A 21,623-nucleotide genomic window follows, 5' to 3' on the forward strand; every position below is an offset into this window, starting at 1 on the left:
ATCCGAGATCAAGAAGCTGCATCCTGTTAGATGTATGTTTGAACTACTTTGTAAGGATTAAACAACAAAAGTCCTGTTTTTGTCTGACCTATTCATCCACCCGACCGCTTTCCTACACAGACTTTATACCACGTCGTCTGACTTCCTCCTTGAGGCAGGCAGTCCTGCATGGCCTGGCTCACAGTTGCATTATGTTATGTATACTTACAAGTGTTTTACTTTTCCTGAGTACAAGTACAAACAGTGAAAGAACAGCCTGGACTTTTATATTGGAGTGATTCCACTTGTGGTCCAGTAGTTCATTTTCTTAAGTCAGTGTTGCAATAGTACAAATCCCTACAGGCCCATTCAGACAGTGGTGAAGGGTCAGATCGTTGAACAGCTTCAGTTGATACCTTAACTGATAATAAGCTGAATTTAATGACATCACTTTGTAAAAGAAAAGAAAAAAAAAAAGCCAAGAAACAACTGAAACCTCCTCTGGAAGCTTACCTGGTTTGGAGTGTGCGGTAAACTAATAACGCTCTTCTCATCACCGTCTCTGTCATTAGTTGCTGTGGTAATCTCTCAGAAACCGGCTAGAAAAACATTTAGGCCGAGAGACCGGTAATCGGTTAAACTGCTTCGTCATTTTCTGTAAGAGAGTAATTTCAAAGGCTCATTTTACGGCGTCCTCTCCTCTTTCTGTGTGGAGAGCTTGAGCCTGAGTACGTTTATGTGATGTAAACACGTTTTATGCATTATAGTCTTTTTGCCTGTGTGTTTCACCCGGCTGCAAGGCAAATGTACCTTCAGGGACAATAAAGTTGAGGTTGAAACACTTCAGGTCCTGCACATCCACACAGGTGTTTTCAGTTATTCTTGCTAATTACAGCTCAGCTGAGGTTCAGGATGACGACAAAGCTCTGCTGGGAAGAACATGAAGTTATGGACCAATAAGAATGTCTTTGATTAAGAATATCAAAAGGACTGAAAAGTGGTCCATCAAACTAAATAAGTGAAGGCAGAAGACTTTTTCATTGGAGTGCAACAGGCCCAATTTGGCTTGTGAGTATTTTGTTGTTTTCTGTGTGTGTAGTCAGCAATGCCAACACGCTAATGTATGCAATTACAATGTTCACAGTTTTATTTAAGAAATTAACATTTGCCAATGAATCCTAAAGGGATCATCTCTATATGTTCCCAGGGCTCTATGCTCTTGATATCAACATTTGAAAACTCAAATTGCAGAAGAATGAAGGGACGTCAATTGTAATTTGATGGGACTTTTTTTCGGTATTGTACAATTCTGCAAACCAAATAAACTTTGATATGAAATGTATTTTGGCACCTATTTGGCGCCTCTGTATAAGACACACCAGGCTTCCAACTGGCTCCACTGTAAACCCATAACAGACATACTTATTTGAACCCAAACCATGATCTTCTCCTAAACCTGACTGTAGTAATATTGCTTGTTTAAATTGACAACGCGTTTAGATCCACGACCATGTGACGAGTAGGGAATGAGAACGAGTTGCAGTTGTTCAAAAACACTGAGATTCAACCTAATTGTGGTTTCCAGAAACACACACTGCCAACATTTTATTCTGGCGCCTGAGTCTTTTAGTTGTAGGTGGGTGATTTCAACATGTCGCTTTTGGGAAAAAGTATTGCTAAAACCCTTGGAGAGGTCTCCTTAATGTGTCATATTAAGTGCTTTTCATCTCAAGACTTCACACATAGATGCCATCTGTGAGTCAGTATGAACAGGGGTCTTTATTAGAAAGACATCAAATCAGGAGAAACTGCTAAGATGAAACCTGCGTGTCACAGCTACTGGGCTCTTCAACAACCAGACTGATCAGTAATTAACTGTAAAATGTTCCAGAAAACTTCATACTGTTACATTCAGAAAAGTAAAGTGTATTCTTATTCAAATATTAGTATTGCACACAGACAACATCAGCTAAACAAGTGCAGATAAACACATAGAACAGACGCTGGACGCAGGAGTGTCTGTTTGCATGTGTGTCTGAGTGTCTGTCGTCAATCTATGCAGAAGGGAAAGTCGTGACGAGGTCGTGTCCCTCCGGGGGTCTCATTCTAGAGCGGGCGTGAGTCTCACAGTACAGCTGCCCCTCCACAAAGAAATAGCCCTTCTGTTTGAGGTTGACGTCACAGTCGGAGCACACGAAGCATCCCGGGTGACGATACTTGTCTCGTGCTTTCACCACTGTCCCGCTGTAGCATGAAAGACAGAGAGGGTGATGTCATGAGCAAATAATAGGCCACTGACAATACGGAAGACAATACATAGAGTGCACCAACTTTAAATGGGATTGTTTCATTTTTCAACAAATAAAAACTTGCACAATCACAATAATTTGAATGACGCCATAATACATAATAATAATAATAATAATAATAATAATAATAATAATAATTTAACAGGAGAGAAAAGAAGAATCCGATTTGTTAAACATAATGATGCAAAGTGACTGAATTGTTTATTTACTTACTAAACTGTAATAGTAACTCTTTACTCCATAAACCATCATTTAGAATCAGTATCAACGCATAATGAATGTTGCATAACACTTTTAAAGTGTTTATTAATGTATTAGTCAACTATGATAACTCCTTATGAAAAACAGCTGTAATGAGTGTGCTTTAATGAACACTTGATAATACAGTAACCCATAAATATATCATATATAACGGAATATGCGATATAATTACATGATTAAAGTCATGAACAAATGTTTGCAATGTGTTATGAAGCATGTAATAACTATTAATACACATGCACAAATAATTGACAGGCTGATTGTGTTAAAATTATGTTAAAATGATGTAACAGCTACTTGAAATAAAAAAAAACCTCTTACTCTGGATTTATATATTTATGTGGTCAGTGAACAAAACAACTCCTATATTTGTTAAACAATCTGCATAAAGGCATATCATGTTCAGATTTGTGTTACAAGTGAACTCACAGTGTAATTATGTAAATAAATAAAAATAAATGCTTAATGAAGCTTATAGAGTCAGTAAAGTTCATCTTATTAATGTTACATGTAGCCTAATTAACAGCTCTCTGCGTATTGTTCCGATACACTTCTCCACCCTTCGTATTGATTCATGGAGGCTCTAAATGTGAATCACAGATGATTTTTTATTTTATTTTTTTACTCACACAATCCCATTCCCACACTTGTCGCAGACGGGCAGTTTCTGCAGGTTTCCTGTGGGCGGGGTCGGTTTGGTAGTGGGGGCTTTTACCGTTCGGGTCACAATGGGACGAGTGCCTGCCCACACGAGAGAGAAAACACTCAATAAAACGACCCTGTACTTATACAGGAGCACATAAAAAAAGAGTAGAGGAAGGAGCACTCGTAGCCTTGTGAATCATAATTTGAAGTGGGTATAAGCATCTTCCATAACATCAACTCTATCAGGAAACATTTTTACTGATGAAGGAAACATATGGAGTGCTGTTTCGGCCTATTGTTTACGTTTAAGAGGCCGGTGAGTCATAAATCGTCACAATTCGTCACAAACATTGAGTACATGTTGTCTTTTTTCCCTGTGTTTATGCCACAGTAGCAGGTCATCAAATGAGCAAGGGTCGTAGGGTTGTTGGTTCAATCCCTGGCGCCTCTTATCCACATGTCACCCCCCCCCCCCCCCCTTGGAAAAAAGTGATAAAGACCTCAAAAAACATTTGCAGCTGCACCTTATTAGCTCTAAACTATGTGCTCCAGCCCTAATGACTCCAGAATGTACTGCAGTCTAATTGAACTGAATCCTTAATGATGTTCCTAAAAATAAAAAAACTGCATCTCATGAAGAGAAAATATAATTAATATTGCAGAATAGTTTTAAAGACACGGACAACTTTTCTTCACATTTTAAACGACACATTCTTGAAGATTTTCATTCAAATTTCTTTAAGTTAGATTAAGTTGCTGTCTACCACCAAATGAGGAAGCACAGTGGTAACTGAGCCAATATGACCGTCTGATGAAAGCCCTTGCATTTGCAGTATTACAAACTCTGTGTCTGTGGCAACGTTTACAGCATATGTGTCTTTTTGTTTGTCAGTAAAATAACAAATATTTCTTTGTAGAGATGTTCCGATACCATTTGTTCATCCACGATGCCTGAATTTGCATATCGGCCGATACCGAGTGCTGATCTGATACCAGTGCGTTAAAAAAAACAGATAAATATCATTAACATATTTTTTAACAGCTGTTTCCTGCTTACCCTGTTCAAATATGATACGACTGCTATCATCGCTGTACGCCCTGGCACAGGTCATACATACAGACAATGAATGCCATAGAACTTTCTTTTATTATCTAGTCCAGACAGTCAGTCTTAACGGAAAACAGAACATAATAAGAACTACTAAATAAACTACTCTATTCCTCTGTTTGTCTCTCTTATTGTCTGGGAAAGATGAAGAGCTCACCATCACTGTCAATGAAGTCCTGCAGGGCTTTGAATGAGCCGGACTGCCGAGGCTGCTGGGGCTCCTCCTGGTCTTTCTGTAACATCTGGTACACGTCAGAATCCTCGATGCTGGTCAAGGTCCTGGGGCTGAGCAGCACATTCAGACACACACACACATACATACAGTACAATACTTGGTCAGGATACAAACACAAATGTGCAGTTATCCAGTGGTGGAAGAATTCTTTACTTGGGTAAAAGGAGCAATACCACACTGTAAAAAATACTCCAAAGTCAGAAGTGCAGAAATAAATGTTCCCCGCCAGTGTTTCAATAGTATACATGATGTTTCTGGATAGATATTACTGCAGCTAATGTGTAGCTTTAATACAACTGTGTTGCATGTACCACATATCTCTAATAAGTCAACTTTTCCTGAGCTCAGAAAAACAGCTCTGTTGTCAGTCTTATCATGATGCATTTTTAATTTAAAGTTAATCTAGATTAAGAAGTAAGATCATTCTCTCTGCACATAAAGGAAAACTTCATCCTTTATGTCTATCAGAAAGAAACATTCAAAATCACAACATTTTGAGATACATAGTTTCCACTGGACGGGAAAGGTATGAAAAATTATAATCCGAAAAATAACTAGTAACTATAAATGTCAGACAAACACAGGGGAGTCAAAGGTACAGTATTGTTTTAATCGAGAGTACTTGAATAGGCTAAATGTAGTCCCACTCCACCACAGTCACAATCTATGACTTTGACAAATTGACCCTTTCTTCCCACAGAACACCCTAAGTCGATTTACATTATTAATGCTAGTGGCAGAAATAATGCATTGAATCCAAACTGCAACTGCATTTCCCCAAGACTTTTAAAAAAAACTTGTAGTGAAGCAACCAGCTGAAGATTAAAGAGCTACAACACGGCGTGTCAGCCTTAAAAGGAGAAATAGTGTTAGAGATGAATGTGGGATGAGAAGGGAGATTCATCTGGACCACAGAGAGTAAAACGAGAAAGGTAAGAGGACGTTGATCAATAAAAGATTTTAGCTGAGTTTTCATTCTACAACACGCCCTTTTCCATGTATATTGTAACCTCTTATCATAATCCTGTTCTTGTCTGTGGATTATTGCAGTTCCGAATACATACAATGAATCTACATCACTACTTTCCCATGTAACGTAGCTTAGAAGTGATGCAAAGCGGTTCTTTGTCCATCAGCTGATATGACTTAGGTTTGATGTGATATATGTCCTATTCAGAATTTGTGGTAAAGCCACGGACAGATTTATTCCTGCGGGCTGTGGTAATATGGTCTCAGTGTGACACATCGTATATCAGGAAGCCAAATGAGATCCACATGAGGGAAAGGCTGAAGAACAACATACTGTAGCATATCTGTGGCCGTGTTAAACTGCTCAACTGACGCCTTCAGACAAACTGAGTGATTCAGGAGGTGATCCTGGTCAAGAGCAGGTGGACTTGTGATGACCCTCCCTGCTCTCTCTCTCTCTCTCCCTCTGACAACAGCAGGGTCGTCAGCAGCATTGGCACCACCTGGGCTGTGAGAGTCTGGGTGCTTTTAACTCTCTCCTGGAGCTCAGTCAGTGCGGCTCTCCTCCCAGAGACACCTTGTTCACCTTTTGTTTGGCGTTTTAGTTTCTGTTCATCCCTCTTACAACATAACACACACACACACACTTCTCCACTCATGCATTTACCCACACCACTGATTCCACACGCCATGATTAGCTTAGGTTACTTTTTTAGTTACTTTTTCTCCAATGAATAATTAGTTAATTGTCTCACGTGTGCATCTCCTTGCTTTGTCATGGCCGTGCGGCCCCGTTTGTGACAGACTGCAGTTATTGTAACAATTGCAAAGCAGTACAGGAGAAATCACGGAGAGAACACAATGTATTGCATCACACCCCAGAAACACAACATGGATTGATGGGAATGGACACGTCACTATTCTTAGCTCGGTACCATTAGTGCGTAAAAAAGTTTGGCCTAAGAGTGACGCCAGTGGAAAAGCTATTATTGAAACTAGCAGACGATTAATCAGTTTGTTCTGTGATCACATATTCTAGACTCGACTCAGCTTTTGTCCATTAAAAGCTAAACTTACATTTATAGTATTTAAGCACAGATACATGTTTCCAAGTTTCCATGAAATAAACTAATTTTATTTGTTTGGCAGAAAACCAATAAACTTTAATGCAAACTAACAATTTTAAAACTTTTATCAAGCAAAAATGCCAAACATTTGTCGTTGACAGCTTTTGAAATGTGAGGATTCATTTTCTTTGCTTTCTTACACTTAAACTTTTAATACAAGCGTGAGAAACATTGTCACACTAAGTAAGAAGTCTTAAATAATAATAATAATAATAATATTAATAATACAATGAGCAGCTTCAAGACATTTGTCTCAAGATCACACATCCTCCGACGCATCTGTCACTCATTCAGGTGTGCAGAGGTTTTCTTTAATAGGATCGGATAAAACAAGCGATGTCATTATCTTTGGCTTTGGAAATGTGTAAATGTTTTTAATTGTATTTGTTTCTTAACTATTTTTTAAACAACAAAAATGTTGCAACCCTAAAACCAACTACTGCAGCATGCTAATAGGCTCAACACATAAGCAATGTTATCAGTTACCCTAATGACAAATTCAGTCAGTATGTTTGTAAGTTAGCTTTAAGCTTTTCAAAAAGCTCTGTGGAAATGTCATTTCGATTAAGGTTCCTCGCTGGGCGTCAGTCAAGCTTCCACATACTCGGGTGCAGACATTGGAGCCAGCTGACTCCTTCACATATATGTCAAAGTAACGTGCTGGTACGGCTCAAAATCTGACAATACAAAGAGGAGCAGTAGTAGTTTCAGCTGTAGATCGAGTGAGAACCATCACCTCACAGACTTGGGTACAACCAGGCCTCGGATCTGGCCCTCCATGGCGTCGGCGATGTTGCCTGAAGAGTAGAGGCCTATGGGGGTGTTGTAGGCTGAGCTGACCACCTGATGCGTGTCATCGATGTTCGCTGCTGCAACAAACGGCTGAGCTTTCCGGTTGTGACCAGTGCCAATAGGTTTAAATTCCTATAGGGAGAAGAGGGAAGCAAAGCCATTACTGAGACAATTATGAGGTAATGATGTGAAGAAAAATGGCCGCCATAATCTTTAAATAAATGTGAAGTCATTGCTGAAAAACTCCACAAACCTGCTGTTCTGCTTCCAGGTTCATTTTAAATGGGTGAGCTTTACCGTCCTCCACAACACGTGGTGACCACAGTCTCGATTCATTCCTGGAAATGAAACACAGATCCGAGTCAGAGGCTCTCCACAACATGAGCTGTGGATGAATGATGGGCTGACTGTTGAATGAGTGTGTGTGAGTTGTCTTAAATCCCAACCCATAAAATATCCAAATTCATTTACATTACATTACATGGGAGGAGGCCTCGGGGAAGACCCAGGACTAGGTGGAGAGATTATATCTCCACACTGGCCTGGGATAGCTCGGGATCCCCCAGTTAGAGCTGGTTAATGTTGCCCGGGAAAGGGAAGTTTGGGGTCCCCTGCTAAAGCTGCTGCCCCCGCGACCCGACCCCGGATAAGCGGTTGAAGATGAGGCTGAGGCTGATTACATTACATCATTATATGTATTATATTTAAACTTCTGCCCACATGTTAGCCTGTTCTGGTCATAGGATACATTTGAACTTTTAGAGGTGGGGTTTAGGTGTATCTAAATTAAAAAAGTGACTAAATTAAATCATAATGAAATTACCAGAATTTGAATGTGCAGTCGGACACTACTCTCCCATAATGCGGCTCACAAAAGAAAGGTAAGACGCTCAAAGCTGGAAAAGGTTTAAACTAAATTGAGACGATGATAAAACTCCAGAAACACAAGCACTAGTTTTGTATGACAGCAATTTGATGCCGATGTCAGCACACATCATTGCATCCCCAGTACAAAACAGTGAAGTATACTAATTTTATTGCATGCTACCTGTAGAACACAGTAATATGACAAGTCTTGGTAAATTGACTTGTACTTATATAGCGCCTTTCTTGTCTTCTGACTACTCAAGGCGCTCTCACAGTGTTTGTCACATTCACCCATTAACACACATTCACACTGATGGCAGTGGACATCTACATACCATGTAATCTAATGTAACCATTCACACCACATTTACACACCCATGCGCAGCACAGGGAGCAATTCGGGGTTCAGTGTCTTGCCCAAGGACACTTCGACATGTGGACCGGGGGAGATGGGGATAGAACCGCCGATGTCTCGAATGGAGGACGACCCACTCTTCCACTGATCCACAGTCAGCCCCTAAGTCTTCAATACTGTATATCAATGGTTTACAAACTGAGCACCTGATCACCCTGATCCAGATACAAACTTAACAGAGATGACTAAATCTGGATAACCAGCTCTCTAAGTGGGACTACATATCACATTGTGCAGGCTATTAGCTGCATAGAGAGCAACAGGTAGAACAGCCAGCGTGAATGTTTTTTATTTCAGAGGAGACTGAAAACAGGATGGGGGTTACAAACTACCTTTGACTGTCTATGTAAATCAAATACAATTAAAATATATATTGTTTGATAATCAAAGCTATTTTATGAGGACCAAATATGTATTTTCTATTTACTTTAAGTGTAATGCCTACTGTATCTCCTCCACTACTATGACCTTATGCTTCATAGACTGGTTTCCGTCTTCTGCTCTGGATGTAATTTCGACTGTAAATATATGAGTTTCCACACAACTTACAGGTCATCACTTTTTGTAGGTACATATATGAGCACAGCCCGTATGGAATAACAGTGGGACACATGTATTGACATTTGGCTCTGGAGTTACTGGACACATAAAAAGCAACAACTGTACAATATGTAATCTGATACAACAGTGGTCATGAATCTTAATTTAGAATTGAATCAACAGCTGTGTGATACTAAAATGGAAAATATGATCTTCTCAAACATTATTGCATCTCCAATGTATTACATTTCATTACACAGTGCAGGTGTTGCCTCTACTGTGTCCACCACCTGTTTGTGTGCATGCTTTTTGTTTCTGCGTGTGACCTTTCAACAGTGAGACGGAGCTGATTGGTGGACTCTTTTATCTTGTTCTGGGCTTCACAGTGCAGCATGTCTGCGGCTGGGGATCCCTCGATGGCCAGGATGACGTCACCCGCACACAAGTTGGCTATGGCGGCCTTACTGCCGGGAGTGATCTGAAAGTGAGTTCAAAAAATAATAAATAAGAGAAATAGAGATGCTTTATGTGCATTATTTTGCTAATGTATCACCCAAGAAGCAGAAGGACTGATTATTTCAACACAAAAAAGGAAGGGAAAGAGAGAAAAGAAGCCAGTTCTCTTAGATCACTTCCTTTTTTACACAACAATATTAATTAAATCCTTAAAGAATTATTTTCTATATAACCGCGTTTAAGCTTCCAACCACAAACCACAATGTCTCGCTCTAACTCAAGTGATGGGGGTCATGAGAAGTTTGGGACTTCAAAACAAGGTCATGGGACAGAAAAGGTTCAAAGCCTTGATTTAGGGGCAGCGGTAGCTCAGTCCATGGGGACTTGGCTTGAGAACCAGAGGGTCAGCAGTTCAAGTCCTCATCCGGACCAAGTACGCGTGAGTACGAGTGTGGACTGAGAGCTGGAGAGGTGCCAGTCATTGAGCAAGGCACTGAACTGCACTCATTCTGACAACGTGTGTGCAGGTGTGTGAAAAAAATCAAGAGATCAATCAAGAAGCCTCTGTCTTCTTCAGCACATGCTAGAGGTGAAACCCAACAAAAATGGCAGACTTGAAGCAGAGACCTCTTCCTGCAGCTCTCCCTCTCCTCTCTGTCCTGAGCCAATGGGAACGCTTTCTGTCTTTCTCTCAAATGAAAACGTCTGCTGTCACAGACTAGATTGTCTAAAGCCTGAAAGCAGAGCCACGAGGGGCTGCAGAAATCTTGTTTTCTCTCACACACACACTTTATATTATATATATTATTATGGATTTTTTGCCCTACAATGCCAAAAATAAACAGCCTACCCCAGGTTTAAATAGTTGCAGTAAGGGTTTTTGGTATTTTAACTGAGGCAGAGATGTTGCTTTTCGTTGTGTTCAAAAACTCTGTAAACTTTACTGGTTTGCCAGAAAATTGTTCACAAACACACCAGAACGTAATGTGTAGCTGTTGTTTAGGGACATCGGTATCAGATCTAAATCGACTTCGATCAATCTTTCCACTTACTATAAATTGCATGATGTAAAAATGATGTGTCCTAAAGGGGCATGCCATGAGACCCCCCCTCCCTCCCCTTTCCAGTGATTGTGCACACACATTTGGGTATCTGGAGTAAACACCCTTCTCACAAACTTGGAAATAAGATAATCCAGACAGGGTTTTGTGGGCTGCCTACAGTAGATCAGAAAAACAAGGGATTCAACAAGCCATTCAGATTTGACTCCCCTTCTTATGCCACGTGCAGGCTCCTTAAAATATATATCATATCATTTTGCAAAGGTGCACCATCATTTTCTGACAAGCCAATCAGAGCAGACAGGGAGAGGCTTAAAGAGAGAGACACTAAAACAGAGCGCTTAATTTTTCAGGTACAGTCAGACGGACATTATGAGGAAAATGATGAGTTTTTTAAACATTAAAGCATGTAAACATGGTGAAGTAGCTACAAGTATATGAGCTTACAAATGAATGTGATATGTCTCTTGAATAAACTGAATTCAAGTCCCACCACACTATATCATTTCTTCCGGAAGAACTCTGTTGTTAATTTCTTCTGCCATTGTTTTTTTCCCCCGCGATTTATAAAGGATTCAATTCTACAGATATGTGAATGAATAAGAGATTATACTGTTATTGACATTAGAATGATTCCCATAGCAACTTCCTATAATTTGTTCAGCCAGGATACAAAAAAAAAAAAAACAACAACTCTGTCTTTCACTTTCTGTCTCCCTATAAATCCCATTCCAACAGTTCAGTATGTGCAGGTGGAGCAGTCTTGTGAAACACTTTGGTCTGTTCTCCATCACTGGCACTTCATCTTTTAATACGCAGCCCAACTGCAAGGCCCCTTGCTCATGTTCCCCTGCTGGGATCACAGCTTTGTATGGTTTTCTTTCCCTTTCTCTGAGTCTCACCTGGCCTAAATACTCCTGCGATATACAAAACACAGACTCCGCTAAGAAGCCCAACTATTCGGTGGAACTCAAAGAGATTCAAAAAGATTCAGGCCGTTCGTGACCTAAATCTGCAAATTTTTGCACCGCACGCACCCTGCCGAACGTTAACTTCTCTCTGAGATGCAGTATGCCCTGGTTGGTATGTATGCGTGTTAGCTGCCCGTCCCTTGTCATGGAGATACAGTAAACATATACTACTTCACCACTAAGTGACAGCATCCAGATGGAATATGTATTTTTGCCGGCCAGGAAATGATCAAGATGAATAAGAACTCCCAGAAGTCTTTCAGGGTCATAGAAAATACCTCAGGAGGCAGCTTCAAACCCGACCAAACATTCCCACTGACACTACACAGGCCGTGACCTATGATCAGCCATATTGCATTACGGGACATAGGAAACTTAGCTACACTGGGATGTTGCGTTGAAACTTGAATTCGGTCATCTGCCTATAAATAACTGTGGATGGAAGTGCCGAGGGGATGTCTCATGCTGCCAAAGAGGGAGCGGTAATTTACAGTGGAGCATTTGTTGAAGCGCTGCTGTCTGACTGTATGTTTCACCGCTCTGATGTCTGTTACCTGAATCTGTGCACAACTATGCTTTTTATTGGATTCTTTTGGGTCCACGCTGCTCGCCTGTCACGTCGAACTTTTGTTTAAATTACAGCCATCGTTTTTATTTTACGTTCTGTCGGTTTACTGTCTCGCTTGTCTCCAAATATCTTTTTCTCTTCCTTTTCTCATTGCTGCTTCCTTTACCTAGTATTTTCCTTCCTTAACTGATGTGCTAGCATGAAAATCCCCCAAACTAAAGGAGGAAACAGATAAAAATAAAAAATAAATTCTTCTATAATCCCCTTTGAGTTACTTTACATGTACATATGGTACATGAGTACAATTTATACATATTTGTCCATGTAGTTTTGTAAGAAAAAAACAATGTCATGGGGTGGCACAGTTAACTGGTGGTTAGCATTTTTGCCTCACAGCGAGAGGGTTCCTGGTTCGAATCCTGGCTGGGGCCCTTCTGTGTCGAGTGTGCATGTCCTCCCTATGTCTGTGTGGGTTTTCTCCGGGTTCTCTGGTTTCCTCCCACAGTCAAAAGACGTGCACGTGTTAGGTCCATTGATGACTCTAAATTGCCCGTAGTTGTGAGTGTGAATGGTTGTCTGTCTCTGTTTGTCTCTATGTGCCCTGTGATAGACTGGCGTCCTGTCCAGGGTGTACCCCGCCTCACGCCCGATGTCAGCTCGGATCGGCTCCAGCCCCCCGCGACCCCGACAGGGACAAGCAGTTGAAGATGAATGAATGGAAACAATGTAAAGCAATGTAAGAATGAAAGTCAGTAATCATAAAAGAAAGATATAATCAAGTTACTGTTATAATCTTTCAAAGAAGTAAGAAGCCAGTCTGGTGCATGGGTCACTTAAAGGAGTACTGAGGCCACTTAAAGTTGCATTTATAAATATTTTCATACCACCATGGATCAAATGACTGTGATGTGAATGATGATGATGTGTAAAGTAATAGAATGAAACAGGAAACTAAAAGGGCACTCAGAGAACACAGACCTCAGCCAGGGCCCTCTCTCCCGATGTTAACAAGTGAAACATCATTTGTGTATCCACCCTGTGATTGGGATCTGCACAATGTGTAATGTTGATTTAAAAATGGGCTTGTAGTTTTTTCCTAAACCTGCTGACAAACAGTCGTACAAAACCATCAAACCGCACCGAAAACATAACCTCCTTATCACTCGACTCTGCAGCCGGACAATTTTAGCAACTAGCTGATAAACATAGTGGAGCCTTTAGCAGCTAAAGAGCCCGATGCTTCCCTCAGGAGTTGGTGGAGACAGAGCTAAAAGGAGATTGAACGTTGGGAGCCCAGAAACACAGCTCCAAATGAATGCTAATGTTTCACGGACATCTAACCATTTACATTGTGTTTAAAGGTTGCTGCACTGCCCCCGAGTGGCCAAAAATAATTTATCCATCCATCCATCCATCCATCCATCCATCCATCATCAACCGTTCGTCGCGCGATATAGATGGGGGGTTTGGACATCCCAGCTAACATCGGGCGTAAGGCGGGGTACACCCTGGACAGGATGCCAGTCTATCACAGGGCAAATAGAGGCAAACAGAGACAGACAACCATTCACACTCGCAGCAATTTAGAGTCATCAATGAACCTGGAGAAAACCCACGCAGACACGGGGAGAACATGCAAACTCCACACAGAAGGGCCCCAGCCTGGATTCGAACCAGCACCCCTCTTGCTGTGAGGTGACAGTGCTAACCACCACATCACCGTGCCACCACCAAAAATAATTTAATGTAGGTATAAAGTGAAAGTTGTGATACTTGCTAGAGATATGCTAAGAGGCTAAGATACCCTGGTTCCAGTGCTGGATCCTACACTTCCCATAATACAACACAATTGAGTCTTTATCAGATCCTCCCTGCTGGAGAACATCAGTGTCTATTTACAAGTTTTTTTAAACACATGCTTACTTTTATACATTTGTCTCCATGTTTCAAGCTAAAATGACCCTGATGACATCACCAAGGTTCCTCCAGAGCCACAGAAGACAGTATGCTATTTTAACACAGGCTCAGAAGTACTCCCCATGACATGAATATCACGTAAACTGATCTTAATGTGTGAATTCGAAGGCCAGCCCTTTAAGGCTGCTGTCTGCTGAAGAAAAATCTGATTATCACTTTGTGTTTACTTTTCTCGACCGGCTGGGAACACTGGTGGCTCATAAAGAGGAGGATGTTCCTGACCAAAAATGGCAGTAAAGGGAGACACTTGTGTTTAAATGAAGCCTGGGGATCCACTGCAGCAACTATGTATCTCATAGACAGTTAATGCACTGGTGAGGCGTTTTATCAGGTATATCAGAGCTTTAATACGTTTTAACACATCACTTCTTGTGTTACTGCTCACATATCGTTTACCCTCCAGGATTCCCCTCCTTCCTCGTTTAACCCGGTCTTCTCTCACCACAGTGTCCACTAACACAACAGGTGTGGTGTTATAGGACAGAGTCAGTGGTTTGGAGGCCTAACTATGCTTTCAGTGAGTAGTTCCTGAGGTCTTTCCCTAAATATAGATGCACATAACCCAAACAGAGCAGGATTACTGGGTCTCTTCATATCTGACCCTGTGTGACATCAGTGATACAGCTCAATCTGAGTCTGACTGCAGATTAAGACACAATTTATTCTTTCTATATACTGACTAATTATTGATTTATTCCCTTCTTCTGCTTTCCTTCAATTCATTAGTGTAAATTAATGAGCTTTAGAGGTTGGAGGATTTTGCCTCGTTGTGACAGAACCCGACGCCCCCTTGCTTCCAGTCTTTGTACTAAGCCAGGCAAACCGTCTGAAAGCCCCCAACTCCACATTTACCATACAGACATGAGAGTGGTATTGATCTTCTCATCAGCCAAGAAAAGGCAAATAAACGTGTTGAACAGCTCCTTTAAACTGAATAGTTCTTATCAACTGTCTTTTTTCTCCCGTGTGAGTCAGTCGCTTGGTGGTAGCTACTTTGTATAAACAGGAAATACCATATTTGTTTCGGGAAATTATCATTTTCATCAACAGATAAAGAGAAATTCTAACTCACCTATCTTAAATCAGCAGCTACAATCTTCTAAACATTCAACATCTTTTGAACTAAATAGCTAATAAATCATTTGTGCATCTAAAGAATCGGTTCTGTTTTTAATTTCACAACGATCTGTCATCTCCCAGTTCTGTCTGTGCTGTTAGTCTACAATAATGACAAGCCGCACGCCGTGGTGTGTTGACCTCAGGCTGACGTTTACCAGCTTCTGAACAGCTGCACGGTTAAACATATCATAAGTGACACTGTGACACTGTATCTGACACATTAATTCTTCAAAGTGTGGACCCGACTGTCAGCACATATGTCCTGAATGTGTGGAGCAATCAAACTTATAAAGTGGATGATCTACATCTGGAGGATTCTGCTTTTCTTTTTCTTCAAGTTTTGTCAGAATTGATTAACTCACTCAGCAGTGTGAGTGTTTAGGAATAATATTCAAACCTCACTGGGCTCTTTAATTCTCCAGTCTGAAATACACTCAATGAGACATTTGTGTGTGCGTGTGTGTGTGTGTGTGTGAATGTCAGAGTACAATGTAAGCTGCTATTTGTATCTAAGCCTCCTGCATTAACTGTGGCACAGGTGCAAGCCCTGTACCAATACAGACAGACATTTTCTGGAATGAACCATCCTGGAGACACAATGTTGATGCTAACACCCAGGCCTATTACAAACTATTGTACCCCCCCCCCCCCACACACACACACACACGGACTCCTCTGGACTGGACCATCAAGTCATCAGAGCACATCCACATTAAATCCCTGATAATCCGCTCAAGAAGTTTAGTTTTGAACAAGTCATTAAGAGACAAATATTTTTGAATCCGTATTCTGTTGTTATAGTAGAGACACCCTGTAATTCACTCACCCTGGAGATGGTCAGGGGCTGGTTGAAGTCCTTTCCTCCTGTCAGGCGAAACCCCCAGGGGGCCGGACCGTCCAACACGACATTGAGTGACATGACCCTTTAATGTCTCCCGGCTGTTAGACAACAGCAGCACAGGCAGTAAACTGCACGCTGCGGGGAACAAAGTTACACAGCATAGGAATATCAAAGTGATGGAGATTTAGACCCATGTGGGTGGGTGCAGGGGGAGGAGAATGGACAGACCCCACCCCAGCAGTGAAGTAATTGGTCAGATTTTGGGAACGGGCTCCCACATCGTTCTAACGGCATTTGCTCGCCAGTTTTCTGTTGAGCCCTTTTTCCTCATTTTCTCTCTTTCTACTTCTCTCTTCAAATAGAAAGCGATGTTAGCCTGTTAAATCAGGTGCTATCAAAGCATCAGTCATCCTAAACAAATCCAGTTTTGGCTCCCAGTGTGCGAGTACCTACATGGACACTTGTTGACAGAGTGAGGATGTAAACCAGCTGTCCCCCCCCCCCCCCTCATCGCTTCTCATCCCTGGGCAGCTCACAGTCTGGCTGGCCTCCTCTCGCTCTGGTTGACGGGTCTTGCTGCTCCTGTCCTTATTTGGTCTGGAGGCGCAGCTCCACTCTGAGGCCTTGGAAGTCCCACAGGCACATTCCAGCCACTATTGATCTGGACGGGACCCAAGACTCTCACCCCTGGGCTTGTCAACAATCCAGTTTTAACAGTTTCTATCATCTTTCTTTCTTTGTTGTTTATGCCAAGAATTGTCTGTCTTGTCTGTGAAACACAAAGTATTAAAGTTTTCTCTTGCTTTTGTTTATAATCTGTGTTTTATTCCAAGCTGAGGATGTTTTCTCCAGTTGCAACATGCCCTTGATATCTGCATCATCATCCAAAAATGATAACTGGAAAGGCTTTGTGGTGACAAGAGCACATTGTGGACAGACTGAGTGCTTGTTAATCTATCTGAGCACTGATAGGCTTTTGAGTTTTTCCATCATGTAAATGTATCATTGTGCCAGTTAGACATGTCATTCTACACAAGTATTTTAAAGTGGACCAGAGACATGGTTTGTTTCTGCAGTTACCATGGCAACACAAATAAGGGAAGTAGATGAAGAATTCACACTCTAAGATGTCTCTCTCTTTGCAGACATGTAAGAGTCTACCTGCATTGTTTCCTTATTCATACACTTCCTCTCTGCCACTAATTCACACCCGCACCAAAAGCATGTGAGCATATGTAGCATACAGTGCCTTAGCAAGTAATATACTGCCCCCTTTTCTATGCTTTACTTGCTCCACCTGTAAAAGACATGTACATTAAAATGGACCTATATGCATACTTTTTTTTAATCGCACATCAACTGAAAAAGTAGTTTGATCATCCATTTACTCTCTTAAAATAGCTTGGGGGTGCCCTGCGATGCCTGATGATATCAAAAATCATTAAACACATACTCTCAGTCAAGTTAAACATCTACATTAATGTGTAACCAAATAAAGGTTTATTCATTGAATTGGATAAAAACAGTATTCCTAAATCCTATGAGAGGTTTGAAGTAGTTTCAAGTGTGTTGCACCTGTAACCTCATACATCACTGCAGCAAGCTGAGACGTCTGGTGATATTTAAATTTTAGTTTCCTTTTTGCCACAAATTCCAATGAAAGACCCTAAATTAAGTTAATTGATCCACTAACATATGTTGTCTGTGTTGTGTTGTCAAAGCCCGATTAAGCTCATCTCTCCCTGCCATGGAGATCCATTGATGTCCAACAACTATTAGAACACACATCAATGCACCACAATGTGAATTACTATGAACATGGGCACTGTTGTTTATTTTCCTTTTGTTGTCAGTTCTGTTCACCTTCATGCTGCCAGAAATACCCACCGGAGCACCTATGTGTTAATCCACTGCTGAAAGTAGTTCCCAGAAAAATGAAACATTCACTGTTTGTTGAGTATTGTTGCTTTAAACTGCAGTAGGTGTTTAGCAAATTACTCACCCTTAAAAGTAAACTATATAACCCTGTTCTGTTTAAGGAAAAAAACTGTCTCGGAGCTACGAGAGACGTAAAGTTCTGAGAGATCGACTAATTCACTGTATTTTCATGGAATTTGTAGACAATGAGAAGAACAGGTATCTCCTTGAGACCACCGGCCTTTTTTCTGCATTCAACAGTTCTCACCCAAAGTATTGTGCACATTACGCCCACCAGCTGTGGAACCATGTGACATAGAGAGGACAAACATGTGTGTCACCTCTGTGCCCGGGATAAAAGGGTAGGAAAGGGGTCAAAAGCTGTCACGTACCTTTAAACATCATGCCATCAAAAAATGAAGCTGTCTTTCCTGTTAAACTGAAAGCAAAACATAATTGGAAATATTTCATCTACCAGCTGGATTTTTATTAGCAATACAGCCCCATAAAATCATCCATCAATGCTAAGATACTGTAGAAATACTTAGGTCCAAGAGAGTGTGCACTGAATTTGATATTAACATGAATAACATATAAGATTAACATTTCCATTACATGTATAGACATATCAGGAGTCAAATTCATGTCTTCGATCCAAATCTGTTCCTAATGTTGTATCAAAGGAGGTTTTTATGTATGTTTCAACGCTGTTGTGAATACGTTCTGTGCACTTTTCCTGATGATTGCTAGACTATATATAATGCATAAATGAATTTTTTTGCATCACAGAAGAGGTTTACATATACATGGCTATTAAATTAGTGAGTCGGATGTAAGGCAGCGATCACCAACTCTACTCACTCTAACTACAGTAACTTCAGTTTAAATACGTCACTGGCTCTTAAAACGACAAATAACCGGATAAAAAGAGGCCTACGTGCCTGGCTACGATGCTAAGTCTGAAAAAGTGGAAATTAGCACCACTGATGAAGAATGTGAAGAAAGAAGGAGAGGAAACCAAATATGACGGTGGGTGAGAAAAAAGCTGACTTTATAAAGCAAGTGGATGTTGGCCATTTTACAGCACTCATACAAAAGGCTTACAAAAACACCACGGACACACAGACACACACACACACAGTGTTCTCACACCAGCTGAAATAGTGGATGACAGGGGGTGACGTGAAGGACAATGAATGATAAAACAAAAAATATATTTTATAAGGTGCTTTAACAATTGTTTTGTTGTCAATGTCCATCCTAAGTGAAACATGTAAAATGAGAAAAAAAAAAAACATAAATCACAATTCACCGAGCATGACAATATGGAATAATTCAGATAATTCCAGATAGCGTATAGGTTCATGAAACAGTGACCCAATAACTCTGACAACAGGGTTAAAAGACGCCACAAAAGTGGAAAAACTGCAGTTACATGACATGATAAAATGCTCTCATCCTGCTTCTGACTTAAATAATTCAACACAAAACATCATGACACCTGGCATTATTATAGTCCGTGAACTATTGTGTTATCTTGTCGCTCAGCATCTCTACGGACAACAACGCTTCATAACATAACAATCCTTCAGATGTGGGTTTGCTGCTGTTGAAATTCCTTTTCGAAAATCCTTTTAACACAGTTCGACCAGCACTTGGCCTCTAATAAATATAATACCTAAAAAGGTCGGTAACCTTTTTGCATACACTTTTCAAACATGACCAATATATCATGAAGCCCCACAAACATTAACGTCTAATGTGTCAAATCTGAAGTGAAATTTTAAGATAAAACACGAATTTGTGTTAAAAGTTTCGTTAAAGTGCATCAATCCTAGCGTGAAGATGACGAACCAACATGTCGAAATTTTTTTTTGTTCTCAATCTTTGAATCTATTATATCAAGTGCAACAGTGTCAATGATATTTTCACACTTTCTTAATTGCAATATTTGACATGATTGTTTCATAACGATTAATGATTTCACATCCCCAGATTCTTATCAACCAATCGATACGTTCACACATCAGACTGATACATGCACAGCCTTTTCCACATGTCAGTGTGGGAAGTAACACCCTTTTACCTGAAATATAGGTTGCAATCCCTTCAACACAGTTGGTACACAGCAGACCTGCTGACAGAATACTGTTTTTACAACACTCTGCACTGAATGTCTTTGGGGATGTGTGTTACTGAACACTGAAATGATATGTAACAAGTGTTTTGATACTGCAGAAAAAGAAAAGTCATCTTACTGCCCTTTAACAGAAAGAAAAAGCATCACTGTGCTGCCCTGTCTTCTATACGACTGTTTGCAAAGTTCCTTCGATATCCTTCAATCACAGTCAAAAGTTAAAGGTCACTGACTGGAGCACAAAGTTTGGGTTCTCCGTAATAGAAAAATAAAGATAAAAAGATAAGATTAAAAAAACAACATTATTTTATACAAGTCTTCCATTAAAGATGGCTAGTTAGAGCTAAATGTTCTGTGTGAAGCTGACGAGCCACACATACACGCAAACACATAAATGTGCGACAGTTTTTTTTTGGGGGCAACCAGTGTTGGGAGGTGGTGTCCTGCGGGTGCTGTGCTGAGGGCGTTGAACGTGTCACAGAAAGGGGAGCAGTCAAGGGGGAGCGGGGGGTCTGGAATCATCATTATAGCTGCTTTACGTAGTTTCCTGGGAAGGTTCCAAACAACTTGCTCCTTCGAGAGGTCCCTTTAAAGACAAAGAGCAGTGAAATGGGATTGTCAGTGCTCGACTGGCTGAAACTTGGCAGTAGCTGCCACTGATATTATTCCAGCTCACTGCAGTCTGTAATCCAGCCAAACCTGGAGATCAAACTGAATCACATGAACACATCTTTAGAGGGCAAAGTTTTTCCTAAAAGATTAACACAGAAAACAGATTCTCAGGGCTCTCAGACTTGCTCAGCTGTGCAGAATAATGTTGACTCAACAGTCATGTTTTAAATAGGATGTAGTGACATCACAGTGCCATCTAGTGGTCACAGTTTGTTGATATTAGCACAGTGCCTCTAGGTCAGGGGTGTCCAATCCTGCTCCTGGAGAGCTACTGCCCTGCATGTTTCAGGTTTCTCCCTGCTCCACACACCTGAGTCTAATGATTATCAAACCTGTGACAAGCTTCAGCTGATTGATAACAAGCACATCATTAGACTCAGGTGTGTTGGAGCAGGGAGAAACCTAAAACATGCAGGGCAGTAGCTCTCTAAGAGCAGGATTGGGCACCCCTGCTCTAGATCATAGTACCAATCAGACCACAAACCCTGCATGGACAGTACTTTGGTTGTCCAGCAGGCCTCTTCTTACCAACAAACCAGCCATCATCACACTTTTCCATCACATCTACAATGTCGCCGTCCTTCAGCTCCAGCTCGTCCTCGTTGCGAGGGTTGTAGTTGTATACGGCCTGGTACCTGTGTTAGAAAAAACAATGGT

At 40.9% G+C, this 21,623-nt stretch overlaps 2 protein-coding genes across 2 annotated transcripts in view; both read right to left on the reverse strand.

Moving 5' to 3' along the window:
- LOC310963831 (uncharacterized protein) overlaps positions 1 to 21,623 on the reverse strand; it is a gene marked incomplete at its 3' end in the record, with an annotated part of 270,431 nt that overhangs the window by 203,422 nt on the left and 45,386 nt on the right. The window lies entirely within an intron of this gene.
- Positions 1,739 to 16,389, reverse strand: LOC310957050 (PDZ and LIM domain protein 3-like). The gene is made up of 7 exons (XM_083927464.1): positions 16,226 to 16,389; positions 9,574 to 9,725; positions 7,679 to 7,763; positions 7,370 to 7,557; positions 4,460 to 4,587; positions 3,179 to 3,290; positions 1,739 to 2,223 (listed from the first exon to the last, which is right to left on the reverse strand). Exons 1-7 carry the CDS (start codon positions 16,316 to 16,318, stop codon positions 2,034 to 2,036), a joined length of 948 nt encoding a protein of 315 aa, XP_083783590.1. The 5' UTR covers positions 16,319 to 16,389; the 3' UTR covers positions 1,739 to 2,033.

This window comes from Echiichthys vipera (genome assembly GCF_963691815.1).
Source record: "Echiichthys vipera genome assembly, chromosome: 2".
In the NCBI taxonomy this organism is placed as follows: Eukaryota; Metazoa; Chordata; class Actinopteri; order Perciformes; family Trachinidae; genus Echiichthys; species Echiichthys vipera.

What these genes read in the sequence shown, in the direction of transcription:
- LOC310957050 (XM_083927464.1), bottom strand. Translation starts at nt 16,318, where the DNA reads ATGTCACTCAATGTCGTGTTGGACGGTCCGGCCCCCTGGGGGTTTCGC. An exon ending in ACCTGGAAGCAGAACAGCAG is followed by an intron (nt 7,558 to 7,678) that starts GTTTGTGGAGTT and finishes TTCTCCCTATAG; the next exon opens with GAATTTAAACCTATTGGCAC. An exon ending in AAGTGTGGGAATGGGATTGT is followed by an intron (nt 2,224 to 3,178) that starts GTGAGTAAAAAA and finishes TTCATGCTACAG; the next exon opens with CGGGACAGTGGTGAAAGCAC.